Source organism: Trifolium pratense, linkage group LG2 (genome assembly GCF_020283565.1).
Source record: "Trifolium pratense cultivar HEN17-A07 linkage group LG2, ARS_RC_1.1, whole genome shotgun sequence".
Classification (NCBI taxonomy): Eukaryota; Viridiplantae; Streptophyta; class Magnoliopsida; order Fabales; family Fabaceae; genus Trifolium; species Trifolium pratense.
In genome coordinates this window covers 64338426-64363352 of record NC_060060.1, presented here as the reverse complement: position 1 = coordinate 64363352, position 24927 = coordinate 64338426, and the positions used below count along the sequence as shown (strand labels likewise).

Below are 24927 nucleotides of genomic sequence, written 5' to 3'. Positions count from 1 at the left end.
TTTATGTTGTGATCATATCTTAAGAGAAAGTGTTGCAAAGGAATTGCTTTAAGATGATAATTGCTAGCTGTGTTTTTTTGCTTTTGACGTGATGAATGGTTATTAGTCATGTTTATCTTTACATGTTTTTTCTTGTATATTATTTGACGTTTGATATATGATAGGTTTAGTGTTGCTATACATAGCGAAAACTTTATCGCGAATTTTTCATGAAGCATTACGTGTCTTCTTCTTAAAGGGAGGGTCATCATGATTTTCCAAAAAATAATAGAGTGTAGTTTCTGCAAAATTACATAATGTCACCAAAATTTTGATACATTCATTGTAATACTAAACATGCCGTCCATAAATTGCGAAGTAACGATGATCATGATGTTTCGCTTGCCAGCACCATTCGGTGGGAAAAGCCTCGTATAGGATGGTTAAAGTGCAATGTAGATGCAGCATTTTTTGTCGGTGCAGGTAGGACCGCGATGGGTGCTTGTTTTCGTAATAATTCTGGTGAGTTTATGGCTGGAATTACGCAGTGGCAGCAACTGACCTTATCAACAGAGGAGGGTGAAGCATGAACACTATTGCAAGCTATGAATGAAGCTAAGAGTAGAGGTTTTGAAAGCGTCCAGTTTGAAAGCGACTCTCAAGTGTTGGTTGATGCTATTCGTACCAAACGGCGAGGCAATTCAGAGTTTCTTTCAATCGTTAATGAAATTATTCTTGTTATGTTATCATGTGTGAACTTTGAAGTTAAGTTTATTAGGAGACAAGTGAATTCGGTTGCTCACACTTTAGCTAAGGCGGCCAATTCCTGGACTAGTTTCCATAGATTTGAGATTATTCCTTCATGTATTGAACTTTTGATAATTAATGAAATGCAGTAAGTTTGTTTGGTTCAAAAAAAAAACATAGGTTGGGTTACACACTTCAATTATCCCACTAATTTGAATATATGAGTGTTTACAAGTATATTTACCACCATGATCGAAGAGCTTTCACCACGGTTCATTGCATGCTCAGTCATCACCGACCATCATGAGTTAAGAACTGCTACTTAAAAATCATAATCGATTATAACTTGAGTTTTATTTCAATGATAATATATTGACCTATTGCAACCTGTCGAAGCGGGGGCGAATGTGCCTTTTGAAAACCCAAACCAATAAAATTTAGGTATTTATATACCCATCTCAATTTTCAACTAAGATAAAAAATAAAACTCAAACTCATAATGATATGTATGAAATTTTCACGACAGTTAATTGTAATTAATATTTTCAGAATCTCTCCTTTTACGATGCACAACATTGTGAATTCTCCTGAATTTAATTTTTTTTTTCTCACTATTCAATCATTTAAGCAATTTCTTTTATTAATTATTGAACTCAGTCATTCACACAACTTTCCAAAACCTCATTTTCCATTGTTAAAAAAACAGTAATGTTTTGCTTCAAAAAAAAAAAAAAACAGTAATGTTAATAGCAGAATTGATCCAATTTCCAAATCAAACCAAAAAAACAAACACATCAAGTTGTCGTAACAGTAACTACCAGCTAGCATAGTCAAACACTCTGTCTCTCTATATCTCTTTGTATTCATTCATTCGATCTCCACCTTCATTTTATGGTCAACGCCTTGTAAATTTTTCTGGGTTTTGCAAATTCTTTAATGGGTCGTAAAAACTTTGAACCAAACGCTACTTTATTAAACCGGTTGATTCTTCTTTTGGTGTGTTTGGGTTCTTGTGGTTTGGTTTATGTTTTTCTCTCTGTGATAACTAGAAGTGGTTCTGTTTCTGAGTTTAGAATTGGGTCAACGTCATCTTTGGATTTGGTTGGTGAGAAGAATGTTGTTGGTGGGTGTTGTAGAGGGATTGAAAATTTGGAACTTTGGGGTTCAGCTGTGAAATGGGGTTCTGATTTCAAATTCAATACTTCTGAAGGTTGTTGTAATGCTTGTAAATCTATGTGTACTGGAAAAGATGGTCCTTGTCTTTGTGATACTTGGGTGTTTTGTGGTAATCGTCAAGCTTGTGGCTCAAAATTCGGCGAGGTAACACGACACTGACACATGTAATTATATTTAATATGTTGCTTGTTAGTCTCTGCACGACACTGGCACATTTAATTACATTTAATGATATGTTGATTTTGTAGTGTCGACACTGACACATGTAGTTACATTTAATAAATTTTAGTTTCTAAATTAGTATTGGTGTCTACGTGTTAGTATTAGTGTAGTGTTGTGTCTGGTGTATGTATTTGTTGTGAATGTGTCATTGCTTCATAGTTTTTCAGTTTTTATTTTGTCAATTTTCCTTTCCATTTGGGTCCATCCATTTGGAATTGGTGTTGCTAATTTTGTTTCTTTGTTTAGAGTTTTTGAGGTGAATCTTGGACTAGATCACACTATAATTTCAAATGACTTCATATATATCATTTAAAACTCGAAAGTATAGTTTTTGTCAAAATCACGGTGGCAGTGATTCCACCAAACTCACTGCTAATCTAAACATGCACTATATGATTCCGAAGGCACACACGAGCTTGTCTTACCCGTGTTTTTTAATATTCGTCCTCAATTTTATGCAGCCTGATTTCTTATTTGGTTGGTAGTGGTACTTGGTAGTGTGAGCATGAGAATGCAAAGTGTGGGAAAAAAAACTGTTTTTGTTTTAAATGGTTGTGAGTAGTAAGTGCTAAAATATCGAAGTGCAAAAAGCAAGTTCATTAATTTTGCGGCATGATTCAGTGCATTTCAGGAATTTGCATGTTTAGACTTGGATTAGCAAAGTGTGTCCAACCCACTTATGAGGTGTTTTTTGAATGTGAAGTTAAAAATTAGTATCTTAGAGGTTGAGATGTTGGCAAGTAAAACCAATGGGAATCATCATGCCACTGAATTGGTTTCTGTTATGGCTTTTTGCAAATTCTTTTGGATTGAACTTATGCAGTACTATAGAGTTCATTTGGGTTCAAGACCATCTTTTTAGTTTTCCATTTTGCAAAGGAATTTTTAATCTCTTAATAAAAAAGTTGACCTTGAGCTTATAAGTCATAGCGTTCGATTTTGTTGATTCAGTGTTGGTTGAAGAAACAAAAGGACAGCTTAGCTCCTGAGCGGCAAGAAGAAGCACCTCTTGGGGAGACAATTAGTTGGACTTCTGGTCTCATCTTTGGAAAAGGCGAGGTAAGACAAGTTTGGTTATTTAAATTAATCATATACTATTTATAAAATTGACTTGGTAGTGTAATCTCAGAAAAAGAAATGAAATATATCTAAATCAAATTACTGGTGCGCCATTTAAAATTCTTGTTCAGAGGCTGGCTTAACAATGCATGCTGAACCTGAAAGAAAGTTATTAAGGTTTTTCCTCAATGGGTTCTGATGCTAATTATATCTAAAATACATGTTTCTTTTGCTGTTAGTTGCAAGATTTTTTTTTTCTTCAACAATTTGGTTTACATCTTTTTGGTCTATTATGATGTAATGTATTGCACAGTTGGAATTTGTTCAACTCATGAAGGGTTGTCTTATTTTTCAATATTATTTTTAATTCATCTTATTTTCAGGGTATTATTGGATTGGAAACTGAACACGGAACTCTTCATATAAAAGTAAGTGCTCCTGATTTTGAAAATCCAAATGCTTTGATGTTGTAGCAATGACATATTATTTTCGTCACACATGCTTTCCATGTTTCTTTAGTAGTGATGATTTCATATTTGAACCTCAGAATTTTGTTTCTGCTTACACTATGAATCCTCGCTGCTTTATATTTGAATCTCCTAGTCATGATGAGTTAAAAACATGTTTAACTTTTGAGATTCTTTATCTGATGCAGCTTTTCCCTGACTGTGCTCCACACACAGTTGCCTATATTCTAGAGTTGTTGCCTATGCGCCATTGTGCAGGCTGTCAATTTTACCGTGCAGAGAGTCGAGGTCAATCATGGGATTCAGAAGGAAACCACATAAAAAATGTAAGATAAACCATTCACATCTATATCACTCTACAACTGTCAATACAATTTTGTTATGAGTATTTGCTTTAAAATTTTGTTCTCATTGCCATTATTTAGCATTTTGTCGAGTTCTATATTATCCACATATTTTTCTGGTAGCCATTTTAATCTTTTAGATCCTTAAAACTGTATACATTATTTTCAGTGTGAAGAACATCCTGTTTACAGATACAAATTTCAATTCAATAAGTCTCTGGATTTTTTTTATCAAGAATGAGCCATGTTTGCACTTTTGCATACCATAAGAGTTGATGCTTGAGCAATAGACATTTTATAATCGATAACATGGCTACAGAAAATGTCAAGAGTTTTCCTAACTAAAATGGATTTCGATGTCCCTTATATATATTTTGAATAAACCGGCAATCCCTTTTAGGACTCTTTTCTTCCCGGAAAATTTCTTTCCCTTCCGGTCACATATGGTATAGATGAGAATTAAGTATTTTTTTTTGACAAAGAGAATTAAGTATTTCTATTTCATGTTATTGGTACAAATTTTGATACATTCATTGTTTCTAAGACTACTGCTTTTTTTGTCCAAATCGAAATGAGATTACGAAAAAATTAGTGTGCTTCTGTTGAGGCCATTTGCATAATAGTATTCCACTATTTCCAAAGGAACACAATTTATTTCCACATTATCAGTCTAAATGAAAGATGTCATAATGTTTGTACAGTGCGTGGTAGCTGTGTATCATAGACATTTCACATTGAAGGCATGTCTAGTGGCCAACATGTGTTGGTGTCTGACACGTCACATGTATTTACATTCAATCACTTTAATTTTCTCCAACTATTATCGGTATCTACGCGCCAGGGTCGTGTTCGGTGTCTGTGTCTTCTATAAGTGCTTCATATCTCTGTAGTGTTGGATTATAGTAAATGAGTCCTTATTTTGCAGGCTGGTTTTGGTCCCCCATTTGCATTAATTCAAGGGACATTAGAAGCACAAGGCACACCATTCAATAAACTTCCTTTGGAAGACTGTCCAATCTTAAGAAGAGGCTCAGTTGCTTTGATTGGTTCTGGTCCAGAATTCTTTATTAGCCTAGCTGATCATTCAGAGTGGAAACAAGAATACACTGTCTTCGGTTCTGTTCTTCCGGAAGACATGAATGTTGCCGAGAAAATTGCTGCACTCCCCACATTACCTGATGTTTGGAACAATGTTAACGTCACCGTTTTGGAAAAACCTGTTCCTTTCTTGTTCAGAAGAATCAATAAAAACAGCCAAGATTGAAAATTTGTAACAATGTGTTGGTTGGTTCATGTAGGTTTCAATTCTTTTTGGTTCCAAAGCTTATACGCATTTTCAATCTGTTGATAAAACGTTTGTTGTGTAATTTCTTCATGTTTTCTTTGTTACTTTTTTGGTATAAACATTTATTTAACATTTGCTGTAATTTCAGGAAAGAGCTTCCATTTAAGAATGGATATACATATACAGTATTTATTTCATTTAATAAAAAAACATTCCGTTGCCGGGACTTGAACCCGGGTCTTTCGGGTGAGAGCCGAATATCCTGACCAACTAGACTACAACGGATTTGTGATAGTTGTCTTTAAAAACAATAAAAAAACACCAAACCGTTAAACTAAACTACACCAAAAAGAATTGTGATGGACAGTTCACAAATTGAATGGAAGGGTTCAATTCAGTCCATGAACTATTTGTTGCAGTTTGTTTGGTTTAACGTTTCAATTTGTTTTTTTAGTAATCCTAATACTCAGTTTGATTAACAAATGCCCAGTTCAGTTTTTGGTAAAGGTAGTTCCGGTTCGAAAACACAAAAATCAATGTCCCTAATCTTTATACCAGTTCAATTCAGTTTTAACGAACTGTTATAATGATTCAATTCGGTTTGATCTTCCATCCTAAGTCGAATCATGAACACTCCTAGTTATGTAAGAGGAAATATTTATAAAGCTTATGTCGATGAAGGAATTAATATGAGAAGAATGATATTGAGGACATTTACAATAACAATAATGTTAAATAGACACACAAATACGGTGAATGTAAGTACCTATAAATACACTGTTTTTGGGATCAATCAGAACTACACTCTTAATTATGGTACTAATAAGCATGAGCTACAACATTCACAAATATGTATACATATTTGGTACTAATAAGCATGAGCCACAACATTCACAAATATGTGTACATATTTTTGTGAGCATATGACCCAGTCTTACAAAAATAGGGAAACACACATCTAATTGATCTAGTTCATAGAGAAATAACATCAGGGTAGCAAGAAGCCTGTAAAAATGTCGGAGTCTGTCCAACAAAACAAAAACAGTTAAAATAACATTGCAGTGGAGCTACACTCAGATTTGTGTTGTGGTGATTGTGGTGTCAAGGAGAGCCATGCCATGGATTCATCAATTGTCTTATTAAGGGTTGCTGCTTGATAAGTTGCTTGATATGGTGCCCTTGCAGCAATTCTGTAGAAACATAAACAAAATATCAGTTAGTATGAATCTCAAACATCATAATAGAAAACTCCAGCCATATATAGCTTAAGACATTGTTATAATCTATCACTCTACTTAGGTTTGAGACTTACTTAACTTCACAAACACCGATCAATATAGGATAAGCTCTCATGTCACAAATAAGTTTTGTATCAAACTCAATACTGCAAAACCGACTTATCTTAATCTATGTAACAGTGACACTTTACATTGAATTCGTGTCTACTGTATGACATGTGTCAGCATGTCCATGTAATTACATTTAATCATTAAATTTTTTTCTTCAAATTATTACCAGTATCGACATGTTGTGTATATTCATGGATCTTTACTAAAAAGCCCCATCTAGATCTTAATTGTCTTGAGCTTTGAGTTTTTTTTTTCTTTTCAATAAGTGAATTCTATTGACAAAGATCAAACAATCAATACTTTGAATTTAAGTTCCTCGTTTGATTGAGAGAGATTTGGTTTACCTATTCTTCCTTTTCTCCAAGAATCGATGAAGTGAAGCTTTCCTAGTCATCGGTAAATCTGAATATATAAAAACAAAAGTCATGAATGAAAAACACACAAAATAAATCCATATTATACAAATCAAGCATATCCTCTAAAACATTGTATATCCAAAAAAAGAATTTACCATAAATAACAGGTGGTACTGTAGATGGTACATGAATAGTCTTATTGCCAGAGTTTCCACCAAGAAATGAGGGATAAACAGCATAGTTGTTAGTGGAAAAGACCATAATATCCTTAGCTTTTTCAGCTGGAACATCATCAAGAACAATCACTTTCCCATCATAAAAAATTGTCATTTGTGCGCATCTAGCTTCTTCCTTCTTAATACCCTTCATTACACTGAAAGTTCCTCCTCCTAAGTTAGGAATCTCTTGTAGAAAGAGATGAGGAAGTTGTTGAAAATTCATATTAAGTGTAAGGTTGTGTTTGGTTTGAAATAAGTTGAAGGAGTGAAGAGGGATATCTTCTATATAGTTTTGAATGTGAGGAGTTAAAAGAACACACGTGTTTTATGTGTGTATTGTTTTTGAAGTAATTAAAACAGTTGTTTTTTTTGGGACATGACAGACACTTATAGAGGTGTTGGAAAGTCCACATCCTTTGATGTGGTTCATTCATTTCATTGTACTGAATTGAATAATAACTTGTGTTTTGTTTTGGGTATGGTGACTGTAGTGTAGTACATCCAAGCACGTGTTATTTGTTTATTTTATTTGCTTTGATCTCTTTGGCTAAAGGTAAAGGTTATCTATCTAATGATTCTGATATTTCCTTTTCATCTCAAAATATCTCTTTGGAACTCATTAAAATAATCTTTAAATGTTTTAATAACAAAGTAAGAAACTGTTTTTCACGTGTGTATTTTTTCATGTTTCGGTGCGCCCACGTTTCTAAGCTTCCCGGAAATTCTATTATTTTTTTAATATCGATAGTGTCCTGCTAAGAAATGTCTTCAAGACATAGTTTAAAGAATTTAAAAATAAAAATATTTTAGTTCGAATTAATTGTCCGAACAAATGAATTCGATTGGGTTTACTTCCTAGCTACCCTTCAAAGTATAATATATATATATATATATATATATATATATATATGGGGTTTTCTAACTTAGACCCTAGTTAGGTCTAAGTTAGCAAGGTGCACCTTTTGAGTTGGACCAAAATACCCATTCTTTTAATTTTTGAAAGAATAGAGCAACAGGGGCATTTCTGTAATTTTACATAAAAAAAAAAATAATGACACGCGCCCCCACCTTCTTAAAAATTAATAGACGTGGATCCAGTGTCGCGCGCGTACGGAAGGACCATGGTTACAGACCGTTGATTTCCATCAGACAGCCAAGATGTGATCTCATTAAGGCTGTCTGATTGATCAGACAGCCCAGATCATCCTACCATCTTGTCTGCGCCACACTAGATTATAAGCTGGAGAGAGAAAATTTTACTTTTGAAAAAGGCAGCCACGTGTCAGCATATGAATGGGTCTGCGTGATTTTTTCCATTTTATGCTTTAAACTCGATTATTTCATCGTAAATTAATTTTTTATTTTTTAATTTTTATACCAAAATTCATAATTTTTTTTTCTCTACAAATAGAGACTTGGTTTGTTTGATTTGGACACCGAAAAAAAAACGCAATTTTTCACTACTTTAAACTCGATTATTTCGTCGTAAATTAATTTTTTATTTTTTATTTTTTATACCAAAATTCATAATTTTTTTTTCTCTACAAATAGAGATTTGGTTCGTTCGATTTGGACACCGAAAAAAAAAAACGCAATTTTTCACTACCTTAAATGAGATAAAACGATAATTAAAAACTAATGTTTGCTTCTGAAACCATTTATCTGGTACAATGGTTTCAGAGAGTTGTAATCTGAAACCATTTTGCTGGTAGAATGGTTTCAGTAAGTTGATTATTAGTTATTTGCTTCTGAAACCATTTAGCTTGTAGAATGGTTGCACATAGTTGTATTCTGAAACCATTTTACTGGTAGAATGGTTTCAGTGAGTAATTTATTAATTGTGTTTGCTTCTGAAACCATTTATCTGGTACAATGGTTTCAGAGAGTTGTAATCTGAAACCATTTTGCTGGTAGAATGGTTTCAGTAAGTTGATTATTAGTTATTTGCTTCTGAAACCATTTAGCTTGTAGAATGGTTGCACATAGTTGTATTCTGAAACCATTTTACTGGTAGAATGGTTTCAGTGAGTAATTTATTAATTGTGTTTGCTTCTGAAACCATTTATCTGGTACAATGGTTTCAGAGAGTTGTAATCTGAAACCATTTTGCTGGTAGAATGGTTTCAGTAAGTTGATTATTAGTTATTTGCTTCTGAAACCATTTAGCTTGTAGAATGGTTGCACATAGTTGTATTCTGAAACCATTTTACTGGTAGAATGGTTTCAGTGAGTAATTTATTAATTGTGTTTGCTTCTGAAACCATTTATCTGGTACAATGGTTTCAGAGAGTTGTAATCTGTAACCATTTTGCTGGTAGAATGGTTTCAGTAAGTTGATTATTAGTTATTTGCTTCTGAAACCATTTAGCTTGTAGAATGGTTGCACATAGTTGTACTCTGAAACCATTTTACTGGTAGAATGGTTTCAGTGAGTAATTTATTAATTGTGTTTGCTTCTGAAACCATTTATCTGGTACAATGGTTTCAGAGAGTTGTAATCTGAAACCATTTTCCTGGTAGGATGGTTTCAGTAAGTTGATTATTAGTTATTTGATGAGATTAAGGTAGTGAAAAATTGGGTTTTTTTTTTCTGTGTCCAAATCAAACGAACCAAGTCTCTATTTGTAGAGAAAAAAAAATTATGAATTTTGGTATAAAAAATAAAAAATAAAAAATTAATTTACGACGAAATAATCGAGTTTAAAGTAGTGAAAAATCGCGTTTTTTTTTCGGTGTCCAAATCAAACGAACCAAGTCTCTATTTGTAGAGAAAAAAAAATTATGAATTTTGGTATAAAAATTAAAAAATAAAAAATTAATTTACGACGAAATAATCGAGTTTAAAGTATTAAATGAAAAAAAATTAACGCAGCCAATGAAAGAGTGACACGTGGCCTGCCTTTTTAAAAAGGCTTCTCTCTCCGCGATTGGGCTTCAGCCACTCGCGCCTGTCGGCGCGTGTGGTACACGCGCTTTGGTTTTGGCAAATAACAGCGTGACACGTGTCCTGGGGGGGGAAAAAGAAGTGGGGGCGCGCGTACTGTTGCATAAAATTACAGAAATGCCCCTGTTGCTCTATTCTTCCAAAAAATTAAAAAATGGGTATTTTTGTCCAACTCAAAAGGTGCACCTTGCTAATTTAGACCCAACTGGGTCTAAATTAGCAGCCCCCTATATATATATATATATATATATATATATATATATATATATATATATATATATATATATATATATATATATATATATATATACTTACACAAATTTTACTTTTTTATCGTGTTTTGGGTTGGACTTGTTAGATTACAAGGGAGTTCATAAATTATCACAAGTCAATCACATAAGTGAATTTGACACATATTTTAATTTTAAATTTTAAGATATTATTTTGTCAAATTGTTTTTTTTTAAGGTATTAGGTTTACAAATTCTATCACTTTTTCATCCAATGTGAGACTCAACTCACACTTGAAATATCAAAATTCTCCACCTCAAGTGTAAGTCTATCCATTTTTTTTATAATTTGAGACTCAACTCACACTTGCACTGCCGCTGGATCCATCAACAGGACACGTCGTTTGAACACCTTGATCAAGACGACTTTTGATACAAGGAGCCGGTAACCATTGACTCTAATACTACCGTAGGGTCACCATAAAAATACATACATAAATCCTGTCTAATTATAGCAACTATCTTTCTATTCATCTTCTTCTAATCAACATTAGAAGTATCCTTGGATATAACAAAGTAACAGACAATAGAATCATGCAAGTATTCGGTGTATAACAAGTCTTCATTAGAGTTTTTCAAAGCATGCAAGGAGTTGAGTTTAATCATATTAACCTCTTGATTTTTCTCCATTTATATATACAAAACGAACCAATCAAGCCTTGATACTATTTTGTTGGAGAAAAATCAGACTTAAGAGTCTCTTTAAAACGTAGAATTATGAATAATAATGGGCACACCACACAATAGTCTTCCTAATAGGAATAAGGTGTATAAGCAAAAAACCAGAGTACTAATAGCATTACCAATACATTTCTTAATGGGCCTCAAATAGTGTGCATGGCAACCCAAACAACACTTCCAGCCCAAATGAACAATTTCGCGGGGTTGATTTCGCGGTTGGTTTTCCAGTTGAAATTTCCTTCCAATGCAACAAGTTCATTCGAGTTTTTCAATTTCAAACCAAAGAATTATACAAAATCATAGTATCGTTTCACAAATTGAAGTAGAAAATTTGCATCCACTACCATCATCATCATCATCAATGGTTCTTCAATTTCACGAACACATAATCACAGAGCTTCTAGAAGATACCAATGGCGGTCTCGTTATTCTCTCTTCAGGTCTCTCTCTATCCAAACTCATATCATCTCTTCTCCTTCTCCATTCATCTTCACAAGGAACACTCCTCATTCTATCTCCTCCTTCCTCCACTCTCAAATCCAAAATCAATTTCCATCTCAAAACCCTAAACCCCCAATTCTATCAAATCCCCGCCGAAATCACCGCCGATCTCCCCATTCACCACCGTCACTCTCTCTACACATCCGGTTCCGTCTTTTTCATCACTCCTCGAATCCTAATCGTTGATCTTCTCACGAAAAAACTACCTACATCAACGATTTCCGGACTTATTATTCTCAACGCTCATTCGATTTCTGAAACTTCTACTGAAGCTTTTATTGTTAGGATTTTCCGTTCCGTTAACCGTGATGCATTTATTCGTGTTTTCTCCGATAGGCCGCAGGCGATGGTTTCTGGTTTCGCGAAGGCGGAGAGGACTTTGAAGTGTTTGCATATAAGGAAGATGCATTTATGGCCGAGGTTTCAGGTTTATGTTTCGCAGGAGCTTGAGAGGGATCCACCGGATGTTGTGGATATTAGGGTTCCGATGAGTAAGTATATGGTGGGGATTCAGAAGGCTATTATTGAGGTTATGGATGCGTGTTTGAAGGAGATGAGAAAGACAAATAAGGTTGATGTCGAGGATTTGACGGTGGAGAATGGGTTGTTTAAGTCTTTTGATGAGATTGTGAGGAGACAGTTGGATCCAATTTGGCATACCTTGGGGAAGAAGACTAAGCAGCTTGTTTCTGATCTTAAGACGTTGAGGAAGTTGTTGGATTATCTAGTCAGGTTCTTTTGCTGTTTGTTCTCTCATTGCGTCTGAATGCGTTTATTCTATAATGTCGCTGCTTATTAAGGTTTTAAAATGCAGTTGTAGTAATAGTTGTTTTGTAATTCTTCATAGTGTGGAAAATTAGGGTCAGTTGTGGTTGTAGGGACAGTAAAAACCTTGATGTCGTAGACTAGATTGCGGTTGTAGACCTTTTTTTATTATTATAGGTGCTGATTGTTGTGTGTCGTTTTTCTGATAGGTATGATGCGGTGACATACTTGAAATATTTGGATACACTTAGAGTGTCAGAGAGTTTTCGATCTGTTTGGATATTTGCAGAGGCGAGCTATAAGATATTTGACTATGCAAAGAAACGTGTTTATCATCTTGTGAGGTCAGATGGTGTGAAATTGAACGAGTCTAGTAAGGGTGTCAAAAACAAAAAAAAAAAAGTCAAGGGGGATAACAAAGAAACTGAAGAAGGTAATAACTTATTATTATGTTTTTTTTGGTGCTTTAATCTAGCATAGGCTGTGATTTTGTGGCTTTGCTAAATTAAATGAAAAGCTATCCTTTAAAATGTAAAAAGAGAAAGAAGGGAAATGAGATGTGCCGCACCAAACTGATGGTGGCATTTGTTTTTTCTGCCTAATTTTACTTTGGATACTTGTGTGGCAGCTGATGTTGATTCCTCAACCAGTTCAAATCATGGCATAGTTTTGGAGGAAGTCTTGGAAGAAGCACCAAAGTGGAAGGTCTTACGTGTGAGTCAGTGAGTTCCTATTCCAGAAGAAAGTCTTTGGGTTATCTTCGTTTTATTTGATTTGATAATTGATGTGAGACAAACAATAGTTTGACATCATTTTGATTTGACTAGTATTTTTCTAGTTCATTGTGATTTACGAAATAGGATGACCTAAAGTGGGTTTTGGGAAAATAGTTGAATTTGATAAATGTTGGATATTTTGGGCTGAATCTTGATTTGATCATATCATTATAGGATATTCTTGAAGAGGTAGAGGAGGAACGGCAAAAGCAAGGCATGTTGAGGGAAGAAGTGTTGGCTGAAGGCGAAGACACCGACAATGGCATTGTATTAGTGGCATGTAAAGATGAAAGGTCGTGCTTGCAGCTTGAAGAATGCATCACCAACAGTCCGAAAAAGGTTGTCTTTTTTTTTTTTGTAATCTTATATAATAAGGTGTGATCTGAGTGGAATTCCTCACTTGGTCAGTGACAGTAGTTAATTTTGTATGGTCTAGTAGCTCATCAGCTTCATTGCACATAGCCAAACTTATTCAAACCAATTTTATGCTGAAAAACTTAATAAGAGTTTGTTCTGATAGTTTGATTCTTTTGAAATATTATGAATTGAAAAGGCAATATAATAAGGAATTTGCATTGTTGATGGCAATTTTGAATAATTAGGTTAATAGAAGATTTTAGAGGGAAATTTGAATGCACAAAATTTGCAAATCACGATTTAGCCTATGAGCTTTGGTCTTTGGTTCTTTTCATGGCTGTGTGTGATGATTATCATAGATTCCAGACAAAGTGGTAATAACATAACGGGACAAATAATTGCTCTTCAATTTTATTAAATTTGTGGATAGAAATAACCTTGCTTTACTAGACTAGGTTTCTTAGCTTCAATCTGTAGCAACGATTGACTGAATGTTGGCAACTCATGCGTTCAACTTTATTGACAGTGATTGAATGTTCACTTGTACTGACTGTAGTATGTAGCAAAAGGCTGTGAGGCCATTGAAACTGTTTTTTTTCCTCTCTCCTCATCTTCAATACTTCTTCTCTTTACTTTTAGTTTTATATGTTTCTTTTGTATATAGCTTAATGCTTTACTTTTTTGTGATTATGATCAAAGTTTGCTAGTCTTTGTTCCCTGATAGTTTGTTCTGGTTGATAGTCTATATGACATGAAGAAACTGACTTCCCTGTTTTGTCTATTGTTTTGTATTTGTGAAGGTCATGAGAGACGAATGGAAGAAGTACTTACTAAACAAGGTACAATTACGTGATGTAGTGCATAAGAAAAAGAAGCCAACGGATCCTAAAGGTTTTGGGATACTTGATGGAGTCACTCCCATATCTCCCGCAAAGAATTCTGAAACCAGCGGCATTAATAAGCAGGAGCATGATGCACTTCTTGCAGCAGCTTCAAAACTGCGAAATCTTGCTGAAAATAATCATGTTGTCGAAGATGCTCCTCAGTCTGATTTGGGTGGACATGTTCGAAAAGGAAAGAGAAAATTGGGAAATAGAAATGCCCCAATCGTTATTGATGGCTCAGGTGTTCAGAGTAAGAATAAGGAGGAAGTGGCAAGTGGTAAAACTGGGACGTCAGATTCAAAAAATAAAGCCCATATGGGTGAAACTAGTCCTGTCATTGCTGGCAGATTTTGTGAAACCAAACATGGGGGGATATCTGTAGAAGACACGGTTCTTCGGAGGCATAGCTGTCCTGATGCAGTGGGAAGAGATGGGAAGTCACTACCGCCAGTACATTTTTATGCCCTAGAAAGTGATCAGCCTATACTGGACATATTAAAGCCCTCTGTAATCATTGTTTACCATCCAGACATGACCTTTGTAAGAGAAATTGAAGTATACAAAGCTGAGAATCCCTCAAAAAGGTTGAAGGTTTATTTTATTTTCTATGAAGATTCAACTGAGGTTCAGAAGTTCGAGGCAAGTATACGTAGAGAGAATGGAGCATTTGAATCTTTGATCAGGCAAAAATCTATGATGACGATTCCAGTTGACCGGGTTTGTTTCCCTCTTCTATTGTTCGTTTTTGTTTCTGGTTGTCGCTTGGGTCCATTGTTCTTGATATGGTTGCCTTCCGTATAGGAATAGGAAGAGTGGGCATGGAAAGTGATCAGCCTATACTAATTTCATCTTACATTGTTTTCATCTCTTTTCTAACTGGTGCTTTTGGCCTGCTGTTTATTAGAGTGGGCATGGTTTAGGATTGAATTCTACCCTAGATTCAGATTTAAATACTACCCAGAACTCAATAACCAGAAAAGCAGGTGGGAGAAAGGGGGTTGATAAGGAAATGCAGGTTTGTGATATTTTCTTATCTATGATGTCTATATATTCTATGCCTCATATTTGCCAGGGAGTTTATTATTTTGGGAATTTCAACATTTCAGGTCATTGTGGACATGAGGGAATTCATGAGCAGCCTTCCAAATATTCTTCATCAAAAGGGAATGCGCATAATTCCTGTGACCCTTGAAGTTGGTGACTATATCCTATCACCATTAATTTGTGTGGAAAGAAAAAGTATTCAAGATCTCTTCCAGAGTTTCACATCAGGTCGTCTATACACCCAGGTGGAAACAATGGCGCGATATTATAAGATACCTGTGCTCTTGATTGAGTTTTCACAGGATAAGAGCTTCTCATTTCAGGTTTGCAGACCAGTTTACAACTTTATCTTCTGCTTTTACTGTCATGGATAGGTTAGATTAGCATTTGTTTTTTGGAATAGCGAATGACATTTGATCTGTCATGGATATCTTTTCCAGTCTGCTGGTGATATTGGTGATGATGTGACACCCAATAGCATTATATCAAAGTTGTCGTTGCTTGCTCTACATTTTCCCCGACTACGAATAATCTGGTCTCGAAGTTTGCATGCTACTTCTGAAATATTTGCTTCACTGAAGGCAAATCAAGATGAACCAGATGAAACAAAAGCAATGAGAGTGGGTGTTCCATCAGAAGAAGGAATTGTGGAAAATGACGTGAGGTGAGTTGCTTTTCCATAGTTTAAACTTGTAAGGTAGCTTCGTGCTACCAAAACATGAAATGAAAACATGAGTTTATGGGAAGTGAATCTAAACCTGCATATAATAAATTGTGGTAATTGTACAAAACATTAATGAATTGTTTTCTCCCATAATTTTAAAGCCAATCTGGCGAATCTCCTGTTTCATGCTCAAGGGATATTGGTTTAATGCTGTATTCACAGGGCGGAAAATTACAATACATCGGCTGTGGAGTTTCTAAGACGACTTCCAGGTGTTACAGATTCTAATTATAGAGCCATAATGGATGGGTGTAAGAGTTTGGAAGAACTTGCTCTTCTTCCGGTGGAAAAGCTAGCTGAAATAATGGGTGGTCATAAAGCTGCTCGTACCCTTAGAGACTTTTTAGATGCTAAATATCCCACTTTGTTGTGAGGAAAATTAGGATTATTCATTTGTAGAAATGGTGCTGACAATTTATTCAAATTTTCTATTTATTTCTATACTGCACCATTATGTCATCATTGGGTCTATTGTTTCTCATGTTCATTACTCCAATGTAATTTTTAAATTATGTATCATTTCATTACTTTTATTTTATATATGTGCAATGTATTCTCAATTGTTTCATTAAAATTATTTTTTCTTGTAAGTTAATATTTAATTTATGTCTGATAAAACCCTGCGCACAATTTCCAAACACAATTTTGTTTTCCTCTGATCAATCGAAAATTTTGTTTTCCCCTGATGAGTCGTTAAGTAGGATTTCGATTCGAACCATGTCTTGCATATTTTGGAGAACTAACAATTGTTGTCTGTTGATGATACTCTTTGAGTAAATTTTGAATGAACTTGGGGAAAACTTATGTAAATAAATAAATTATTGTCCTCTGTTTTTCAAGTGTTAAGTATCTTAAATAAAAGTATAGAAATACAAATCCCAAAATTTGGTATAACATTTATCAACAAGACTATTCTCTATCTCCTCTTCTGGAATGAGATTTTAAGAAAGAAAGACATCCAACTTGTAGGAGTCACTTGTTTGAGAGGTAGTTTAGTCTTAAAATTAAAAAAAAACCTCTGAATAGGATGAAATTAAATTGTAATGAGTACTTCATCCATCCATCCATCACATACTATATATGTCTCTCATTTGAAATAATGTTTATCATTAAATGATTTGAACTGATATTATTCCACATGATGTGGTCAATATCTATCTTACTATCTTACCATTTATGTATTGTAATGAATCATAGATCACACTATGGTGCATATTGAATGCGATCAAATACATACATACAGCTGTATAGATAAATAAATACTATAAATATAATGATTAAATTAAATGACGAGTATATCCTATCCTATGGATTAGGACGTAATGAATGTCGTGCTGTGCTTGTGAGTGAAGTCACAACATAAAAGTAGGAATTCAGTTTTTGTTTAGTACGTAGTAGTGTGTGTTACAGTGAATCAAATATCTCGAGTGAAAATGAACGCTCTTGTTGCCACCAACCGTAACTTCTCACGTGCATCTCGAATTCTTGGTTTAGATTCCAAACTTGAGAAAAGTCTTCTCATTCCCTACAGAGAAATCAAAGTGAGTCACCATTTTCACTTTTCTTTTCGTTTCATTTCTATGATTTTTGTTTATGAAATTGATGATTGGTGGTTCATCCATGCAGGTTGAATGTACGATCCCAAAAGATGATGGAAGTTTGGTTTCGTACGTTGGTTTTAGGATCCAACATGACAATGCTCGTGGTCCTATGAAAGGAGGAATTCGTTATCATCCTGAGGTTCTTTTTCTGTCTTATTCATTTTTTATTTTTTTTAAAACTTGGTATCAGTTCCCAGGATCGACTAATCCAAGGGGACCAATCCCACCGTCCACTTGCGGGGAACCCATTTAAAGCCAGAGTTTTTTACTCTGTATGGACTAACCCACCGAAATTGGCACCGGAGGGAATCGAACTTTAGACCTTGAGAGGAGCATATTCCAAGCACCCAAGCCAACACCACTAGACCAACCCCGAGACAGAATGGAACTTCTGTCTTATTCATGTTGCTTTGTCTTTTTTCTTTCTTTTCCATAATTCGCATTTTTGGTTTCTTGCTTTGTCGCCTCAAATGTAATCTTGACATTTTCTGGTGTTAGGTTGATCCTGATGAAGTGAATGCTCTAGCTCAGCTAATGACATGGAAGACAGCTGTGGTAGACATCCCATATGGTGGAGCAAAGGGCGGAATCGGTTGCAACCCAAAGGAACTGAGCATCAGCGAGTTGGAACGTCTCACTCGTGTTTTCACACAAAAGATTCATGATCTCATTGGCATTCATAGGGATGTTCCTGCCCCTGATATGGGAACTAATTCACAGACAATGGCTTGGATTCTTGATGAGTATTCAAAGTTTCATGGTCATTCACCGGCAGTTGTGACCGGAAAGCCTATTGTAAGTGAATAATATATTGCAATAATCACAGCCAATGCTTATCATTTAAGTGCTTTTGTAGAAGCTAATTCTGTTAGAAAAGATAAAATAAAGTCAAACTATCTTTATATATGTTGTTAGAAGCTAATCCAAACATTGCACAATCATAGTTTTTCTTGTGTACACAATGATAATTCATCCATTCAAGATTCAAGAAATTAGTTTGAAACATTTTGGCTTGTAGGATCTTGGAGGTTCATTGGGAAGAGATGCTGCCACAGGATTAGGAGTGGTTTTTGCAACTGAGGCTTTATTCGATGAATATGGGAAATCAATTTCTGATATGACATTTGCCATTCAGGTATTTCTTTACCACCATCACCATGATATCCAATATACAACTTTCATCTATACAATGTTGTTAATTGCATATTGTGGAAAATAAAAGTTTGTTCTAATTCTGCTACGCAACAGTACTATAGTGCCTTTATAGCCGCCTATGAAGCACAAACACTCCTCACATGAAGCACAGAAATTGGTGTCGGACACCGACACTTATAATTATATTGAACTGTGTCATTTTCTCAAATTATCATAGGTGTCGACGTGCCGGTGTCTGTATCGTGTCTGGTTTCCGTGCTTCATATTAGCCGCTAATTCACCATGTTTTGTACTAAATAGCGAATTGCCTGCTATTTAACAACATTGCATCTATATGATTGATTATTTATATGTTACAATGTTTAGGGTTTTGGAAATGTTGGCACATGGGCTGCAAGGTCAATTTTTGAGAGAGGGGGTAAGGTGGTTGCAGTAAGTGACATCAGTGGTGCTATTAGTAACCCAAATGGCATTGATATAATTGCTCTTCTGAAACACAAGGAAGGAAATGGTACTTTGAAGGATTTCTCAGGAGGAGATACTATGGATCCAAATGACTTGCTTGTTCATGAATGTGACGTTCTCATTCCATGTGCTTTGGGTGGTGTTCTCAATAAGTATGTTTATCTAATTCATCTTAGTGCATGTTTGGTATCACGGTGGATATATCAGAATCACGGTGACCCACCGTGATTTTTCAAACGCTACACTTCTGTAGCTTTTGTAAAATAACGGTGGATCACCATAAGGCATACTCACCGTCACCGTGATACCAAACACTGTCTTAGTTCATTCAAAAATCATCATTCTTGAAGTAAGTTGTTGGTTTAACTTCAACTTCATCTATTGTTTTTGAAGGGAAAATGCTAATGATGTGAAAGCAAAATTTATTATAGAAGCTGCAAATCATCCAACTGATCCTGATGCTGATGAGGTAAGGTTATTGCTCTATTGTAATGTTTAGTAAAAGCATATCCAATTGTGCAACCAATGTAGAGTTGCTTACCTTTAGAAAAGAAAACAAATATGGAAAATGCAAACAAAAGTCGCACAAGATTTGATCATGAAGTTCGGCCAATTGTGCCGACTTATTTGACTGCACAAAAAGTTTTCTATTATTCAAGCAATCAAACTTGGAGTTACACATTACAAAGTTGTGTTCAAATATTACAGTCCACTTTGCAGATTACTCGCTAGCTCGAGTGATCTGTCCATTTATCTTTAAAGTACGAGTCATACCAAACACTTACCTACTATTAGTGGATGCTATCATATATTCATGCTACATCAATTTTAGTAAAACTCGTCAGGAACCGTTTCGTGTGAAATGCTAAAGTTATGTTATAAAATTGAAGTGATTTGTTTGTTGCAGATACTGTCTAAGAAGGGAGTAATTATATTACCAGACATTTATGCCAATGCTGGTGGAGTGACTGTAAGCTACTTTGAATGGGTTCAGGTAATACTTCATGAGTTATGAGACCACTGAAAATATTCAAAAGCTAAACAATTCTTGAAAACATGTTGTAGAGAAATAGAATTTGAATTTCCCTATGTGGTTTGTGCAGAATATTCAAGGATTTTTGTGGGATGAAGAGAAAGTGAACCGTGAGCTAAAAAAGTACATGACAAAAGCTTTCAAGAACATAAAAACAATGTGTAAAAGTAATAACTGCGACTTGCGAATGGGAGCTTTCACTCTTGGACTCGACCGTGTTGCTCGCGCTACGCTTTTGAGAGGTTGGGAAGCTTAGAGAATCACTAGTTGCTATAAGGAATTGGAAAGTCTCTTTTTCATGTTATTTATCTGTTACTTTAGTTTTTGTTCATTGTTAAGTAGCTTATGGTAATTTACCATATACTACTTGCTATGATCATTTCTGCTATATGGTAAATTATCATTCATTTTTTACTGAGAACAACATAGTTGTATGGTAAATTATCATTCAATTTTGAACGTAATACCTTTTTTTGAATCACTTGTACTTTTGTTTTGGAAGTTTTTTCTCCCACCCCAAAAGTCACCCACTTGAGCAACATTATATCAATGGAGATTGAGTGATTATTGAGGTCCACATTCACAATCTGTCTAGTTTGTATTATTTTGTATTCCACTATATATGTATGTACCACTAAGTGCAAGCATCTTGAAGAGGGGAGCAATCGCTTGTTGTTTTCATGGCCATATTACATGTAGAGCTGTCAAATGGGCCGGCTCAGCTTGCCCGGTCCAACCTGGTGGGCCAGCTTATATATAGGCCAGTCTAGCCCGGCCAAATTGTTGGCTACATGTTAATGAGCCCGATTTGGCTCGTATGAGTCATGTGGACTAATGAGTCGGTCCCACCCATTACATTTTATTCTTTTTCCGTTTACTTGATGTTTTTTTCTATGACTTTGATATATTAGTTCCTCATAATTATCAATTTTATTGAGATATATTTGTATGCGAGTGTAAATAATCTTTACATCAAACACTAAATATCAATTAAACTCTAGTTTGATCCTCATAAAAAATTAAAATCAACTTAATAAATTATAAACCTAATTTTTTAGGTAAATATAACCCTTTTTATTAAGATTACACATTTAACTATAATTTTTATAATAAATTTTCAAATAGATGATAATTTTTTATCTTTTTATTATTATTTTTACAAAGTGGCATAATTTTTTTATAATGGGCCGACGCGAATAGCCTGGCCCAGCCCAATTTTCATTTGGACTATATGCTTTTGGGCCGGAAGGCCCGATTGCATTTGGCTAGGTTTTTTTAGGTCTGATCCGTCCAAGCTCGTGGACTAATGAGCTAGCCCAATTTCGACAGCTCTAGATATATGATAGACTAGATTCTCTTTATTTTTTTAAAATAATTTGGTGATTAGACTCGGACACTATAAATGTAAAGAAATAGATATTCCAAAATTCGAATTTCAATCTTTTCAATAATGTTTCTATGGAACAAAATTCTTTGTATTTAATTGACATTTTTCGATTTAGAGAGCAGAAATAGACACATGAAATAAAATAATAACAAAAGTAATATTTTTATTCTATGTATCTATCTTTATTTAAATGAAGAGGTTTTTTTTTTAATTTTATTAACAGAAATAAGTAAAGTTTGACAAAAAATTATCCTCGTTGTGATTCTGAATCGAACTCGAATTCTTTCGAATGATTAATTTTACGGGAACTCATTAATTATTGAGTTTATTGGTTTTTATTCCATCTGTCATTTCCAAACAGGTGTTGTAATTAGGATGGGACATTGGAATTGGAATTAATCATTATACACTTGCGCGCGCGCGCACACATATATATAGGAGAGTGATCAAATTACACCGGTGTAACATTTGAGTAATGTTACACCGCTCAATAACGCTTTAACGAACACAAATTTTACAAAATCCACCGTTGGATTGAAAGCTTATATCGTATAGATCATCTATGTTGAATTGTATAAAAATCTAAAATCGTTTGATATGTTTTTGAGATAGATCAAGATTAACGGTATTCAATAAAAACGCATAAATCATTAAACTTCATCGGTCTCAATAACATATCAAACGATTTTAGATTTTTGTAAAATTCAACATGGATGATCTATACGATATAAGCTTTCAATCCAACAGTGGATTTTGTAAAATTTGTATTCGTTAAAGCGTTATTGAGCGGTGTAACGTTACTCAAATGTTACACCGGTGTAATTTGATCCCTCCCCTATAGATATGAATATGATGGTACCTTAGAGAGCAATAATGATCATGTCTTCTACTTCTTCTTCCCCACTACCAATAACTAATTAACTTTAACTTAACTTGTTTATCCCCCATTGGTACAAAGTGGTCGATGCTATGCTATCGTATATGTATGATAGTATCCATTTTCTGGCACTAAAAACTTGTAAAGTGCACACAAAATAGTCGAGCAACACACTTTCTTGACAACAGCTTAATGCTTAATGGCAGGATCCAGCAAATGTACGGGTTGGATTAAGAAGCACCTACTCCATGCATCTCTAATACATTTCTTATTTGCCTTTTTGACGCATCCTTTTCCAATTCTATGGGTGATTTACACTTGTCTAATATTGCCATTTAATTTGCCGACAATTTTTTGTTGAATTGGATAATGTACAACTTATTAGACAAACTTTATTAGGAAAAAAAAAAACTTATGTGACGCAGTATGAAAGCATGATGAGTACAAAAAATCTATTTTACACTTAAACGTAATAATCATGAAACGGTAATCTTTTAGAGAGACGTTTAAAAAAGGGAGCATCAGGAGTTTAGCAGCATTTCCAGTGACAGAAATTCATAAAAAAGACCAATCACTAGTTGTCCGGTGGTTATCGATGCTTGACTTGCACAGTTCGATTCTTCGCAATTGCGATTGGAAAGAGGTTAAAACCACTTAATTACAAAATTGACCTTCAAACCATATTAAGCGGTCTAGTGGGTCGAATACTGATAATTAAAACAAAAACAAAATCATAAAAATAAAAAGAAAAGAAAAAGAAACGAAAAAGGTGTTAATTGGGTTGATTAAGTTTTGATGTTGCTCTTTCGTCTCTCCTGAATCGTTTACATTAAGTTTTGATGTACGGTTGATATTATTTTAAGAGATTTTATAGCAATATTAATATGGGCCGTCCGATCTATAATTAATGAACAATTGAAAACGATGTAATAATTTCCTGTAGTAAATTTTGATTCCCCCCTTAGACATCTCAAGATATCCTACGACTTAGGTATTTTTTTTCTTGGTCAAGTATCCTAGTGGCTAGAATCTCATACATTTAAATGTGGAGAAGTGTGTAATTCGGGGTTCGAATCCCGACCATTTCAATAATGTCCCTGGTAGTTACCATTTGAGTTACACTTATGGACGACTTAGGTCATTTTATATATACGGTATAAAATTAATCTTCAAATTGGCAGCAATACATTCATTTTTCTCTCTACTTGATTGGACTGCGTCTCAAACATAGAATAGTTTAGGAATTAAATTCAACTTCAATTCCTAAAATGAGTCATTTACTTTTAGTTATCAACTTTCCTAACACCATATTGTTATGTTCCTATTTATTACAAGAATTATTATGCTAACTAGTGTCATTAGAACGCTGGTTAACATTTTTCTTATTATAAAATGAAGTGAGATCATGATGATGAGAGAAAGAACTTATTATGATGATGATGGCACTTCTCGTCGAACTATCACAGAAAGTTAACAACTAAGTATCTTTATAGAGTGTCCTTTAAGATGATTTGAGATTGAGATCATGTCCTTAAAGCGTCCAACTATAGTTGATCGAATTGAAGTGCTCATATTTTAATTAACGAATTGCTTAATGAGTGGCCTAATGCTGCATTGGGTGCGTTACAACCAAACGTGGCTGCTAGATATTTAAGTGTGATTTCAATATCAAAATTTATTTTGACACCTAGACCTAGCTTCAACTTTTTTAAATCACCAATTTTGTTTTTCTTTATCACAATCATGAGAATATTCTTATGGTCTCTTTGTCTTGGATTGAAGTTTACAATATTACAATTGATTAAACCTAATTTTGCAAAATTAAGTATGATTAGAATGAGGTTTTTTTCTAGGGCACTCATTTAGTCCATGGATAAAAAAAACATGCCTATAAACAATAAGATTTTTTTTCACGGGTATGAGTTTTCTCGCGTATCCTTTGAAATTATCAAATATCTATTCTTCTATTTAAGTAGCGAACGCAGATGGCTAGTTAAATATGTGATATCTCCTATACATGAAATTTTTAAGATTTTACAACATCTTCTACTTACATATAGCAAACAGATCGCATGTAGCTGACACTTCATAATCATATGCATGAAATTTTTAGGACTTTACATTGTGCTCTAATTAAGTAGATAATTGTGTTAAATACTTAACTATTTAACGTCTCCTATACATGAAATTTTCATCATATGAGCAACATCTTTCAAGCAATATCAATAACAAATTTTATCTA

General features: G+C 34.4%; 4 protein-coding genes and 1 non-coding gene across 6 annotated transcripts; 3 read left to right on the top strand and 2 right to left on the bottom strand.

The window, feature by feature from the left end:
* Positions 1 to 1443: 1443 nt before the first annotated feature.
* On the top strand, positions 1444 to 5421 carry LOC123908668. Its single transcript, XM_045959378.1, has 5 exons — positions 1444 to 2046; positions 3076 to 3183; positions 3567 to 3611; positions 3839 to 3976; positions 4920 to 5421. The coding sequence occupies exons 1-5, from the start codon at positions 1663 to 1665 to the stop codon at positions 5256 to 5258; spliced, it is 1014 nt and encodes a 337-aa protein (XP_045815334.1). The 5' UTR covers positions 1444 to 1662; the 3' UTR covers positions 5259 to 5421.
* Positions 5422 to 5491: 70 nt separating this feature from the next.
* On the bottom strand, positions 5492 to 5564 carry TRNAE-CUC. The gene has a single exon. It is a non-coding gene; the product is annotated as a tRNA-Glu (tRNA).
* Positions 5565 to 5983: 419 nt separating this feature from the next.
* Positions 5984 to 7538, bottom strand: LOC123908667 (protein TIFY 10a-like). Its single transcript, XM_045959377.1, has 3 exons — positions 7140 to 7538; positions 6973 to 7030; positions 5984 to 6469 (listed from the first exon to the last, which is right to left on the bottom strand). The coding sequence occupies exons 1-3, from the start codon at positions 7423 to 7425 to the stop codon at positions 6325 to 6327; spliced, it is 489 nt and encodes a 162-aa protein (XP_045815333.1). The 5' UTR covers positions 7426 to 7538; the 3' UTR covers positions 5984 to 6324.
* Positions 7539 to 11330: 3792 nt separating this feature from the next.
* Positions 11331 to 16760, top strand: LOC123909761 (DNA repair endonuclease UVH1). Of its 2 annotated transcripts, XM_045960648.1 has the most exons (9): positions 11331 to 12349; positions 12592 to 12815; positions 13011 to 13096; positions 13333 to 13497; positions 14316 to 15116; positions 15304 to 15414; positions 15506 to 15766; positions 15884 to 16107; positions 16330 to 16760. In XM_045960648.1, the coding sequence occupies exons 1-9, from the start codon at positions 11361 to 11363 to the stop codon at positions 16538 to 16540; spliced, it is 3072 nt and encodes a 1023-aa protein (XP_045816604.1). In that variant the 5' UTR covers positions 11331 to 11360; the 3' UTR covers positions 16541 to 16760. The 2 variants fall into 2 exon arrangements, with proteins under 2 accessions (XP_045816604.1, XP_045816605.1); XM_045960649.1 differs by lacking the exons at positions 15506 to 15766; positions 15884 to 16107; positions 16330 to 16760 and having other exon boundaries at positions 15211 to 15409.
* Positions 16761 to 17518: 758 nt separating this feature from the next.
* Positions 17519 to 20834, top strand: LOC123908194 (glutamate dehydrogenase 2). Its single transcript, XM_045958752.1, has 8 exons — positions 17519 to 17708; positions 17794 to 17907; positions 18267 to 18563; positions 18787 to 18903; positions 19290 to 19540; positions 19782 to 19857; positions 20296 to 20382; positions 20492 to 20834. Exons 1-8 carry the CDS (start codon positions 17601 to 17603, stop codon positions 20675 to 20677), a joined length of 1236 nt encoding a protein of 411 aa, XP_045814708.1. The 5' UTR covers positions 17519 to 17600; the 3' UTR covers positions 20678 to 20834.
* The last annotated feature ends 4093 nt before the right edge of the window (positions 20835 to 24927 follow it).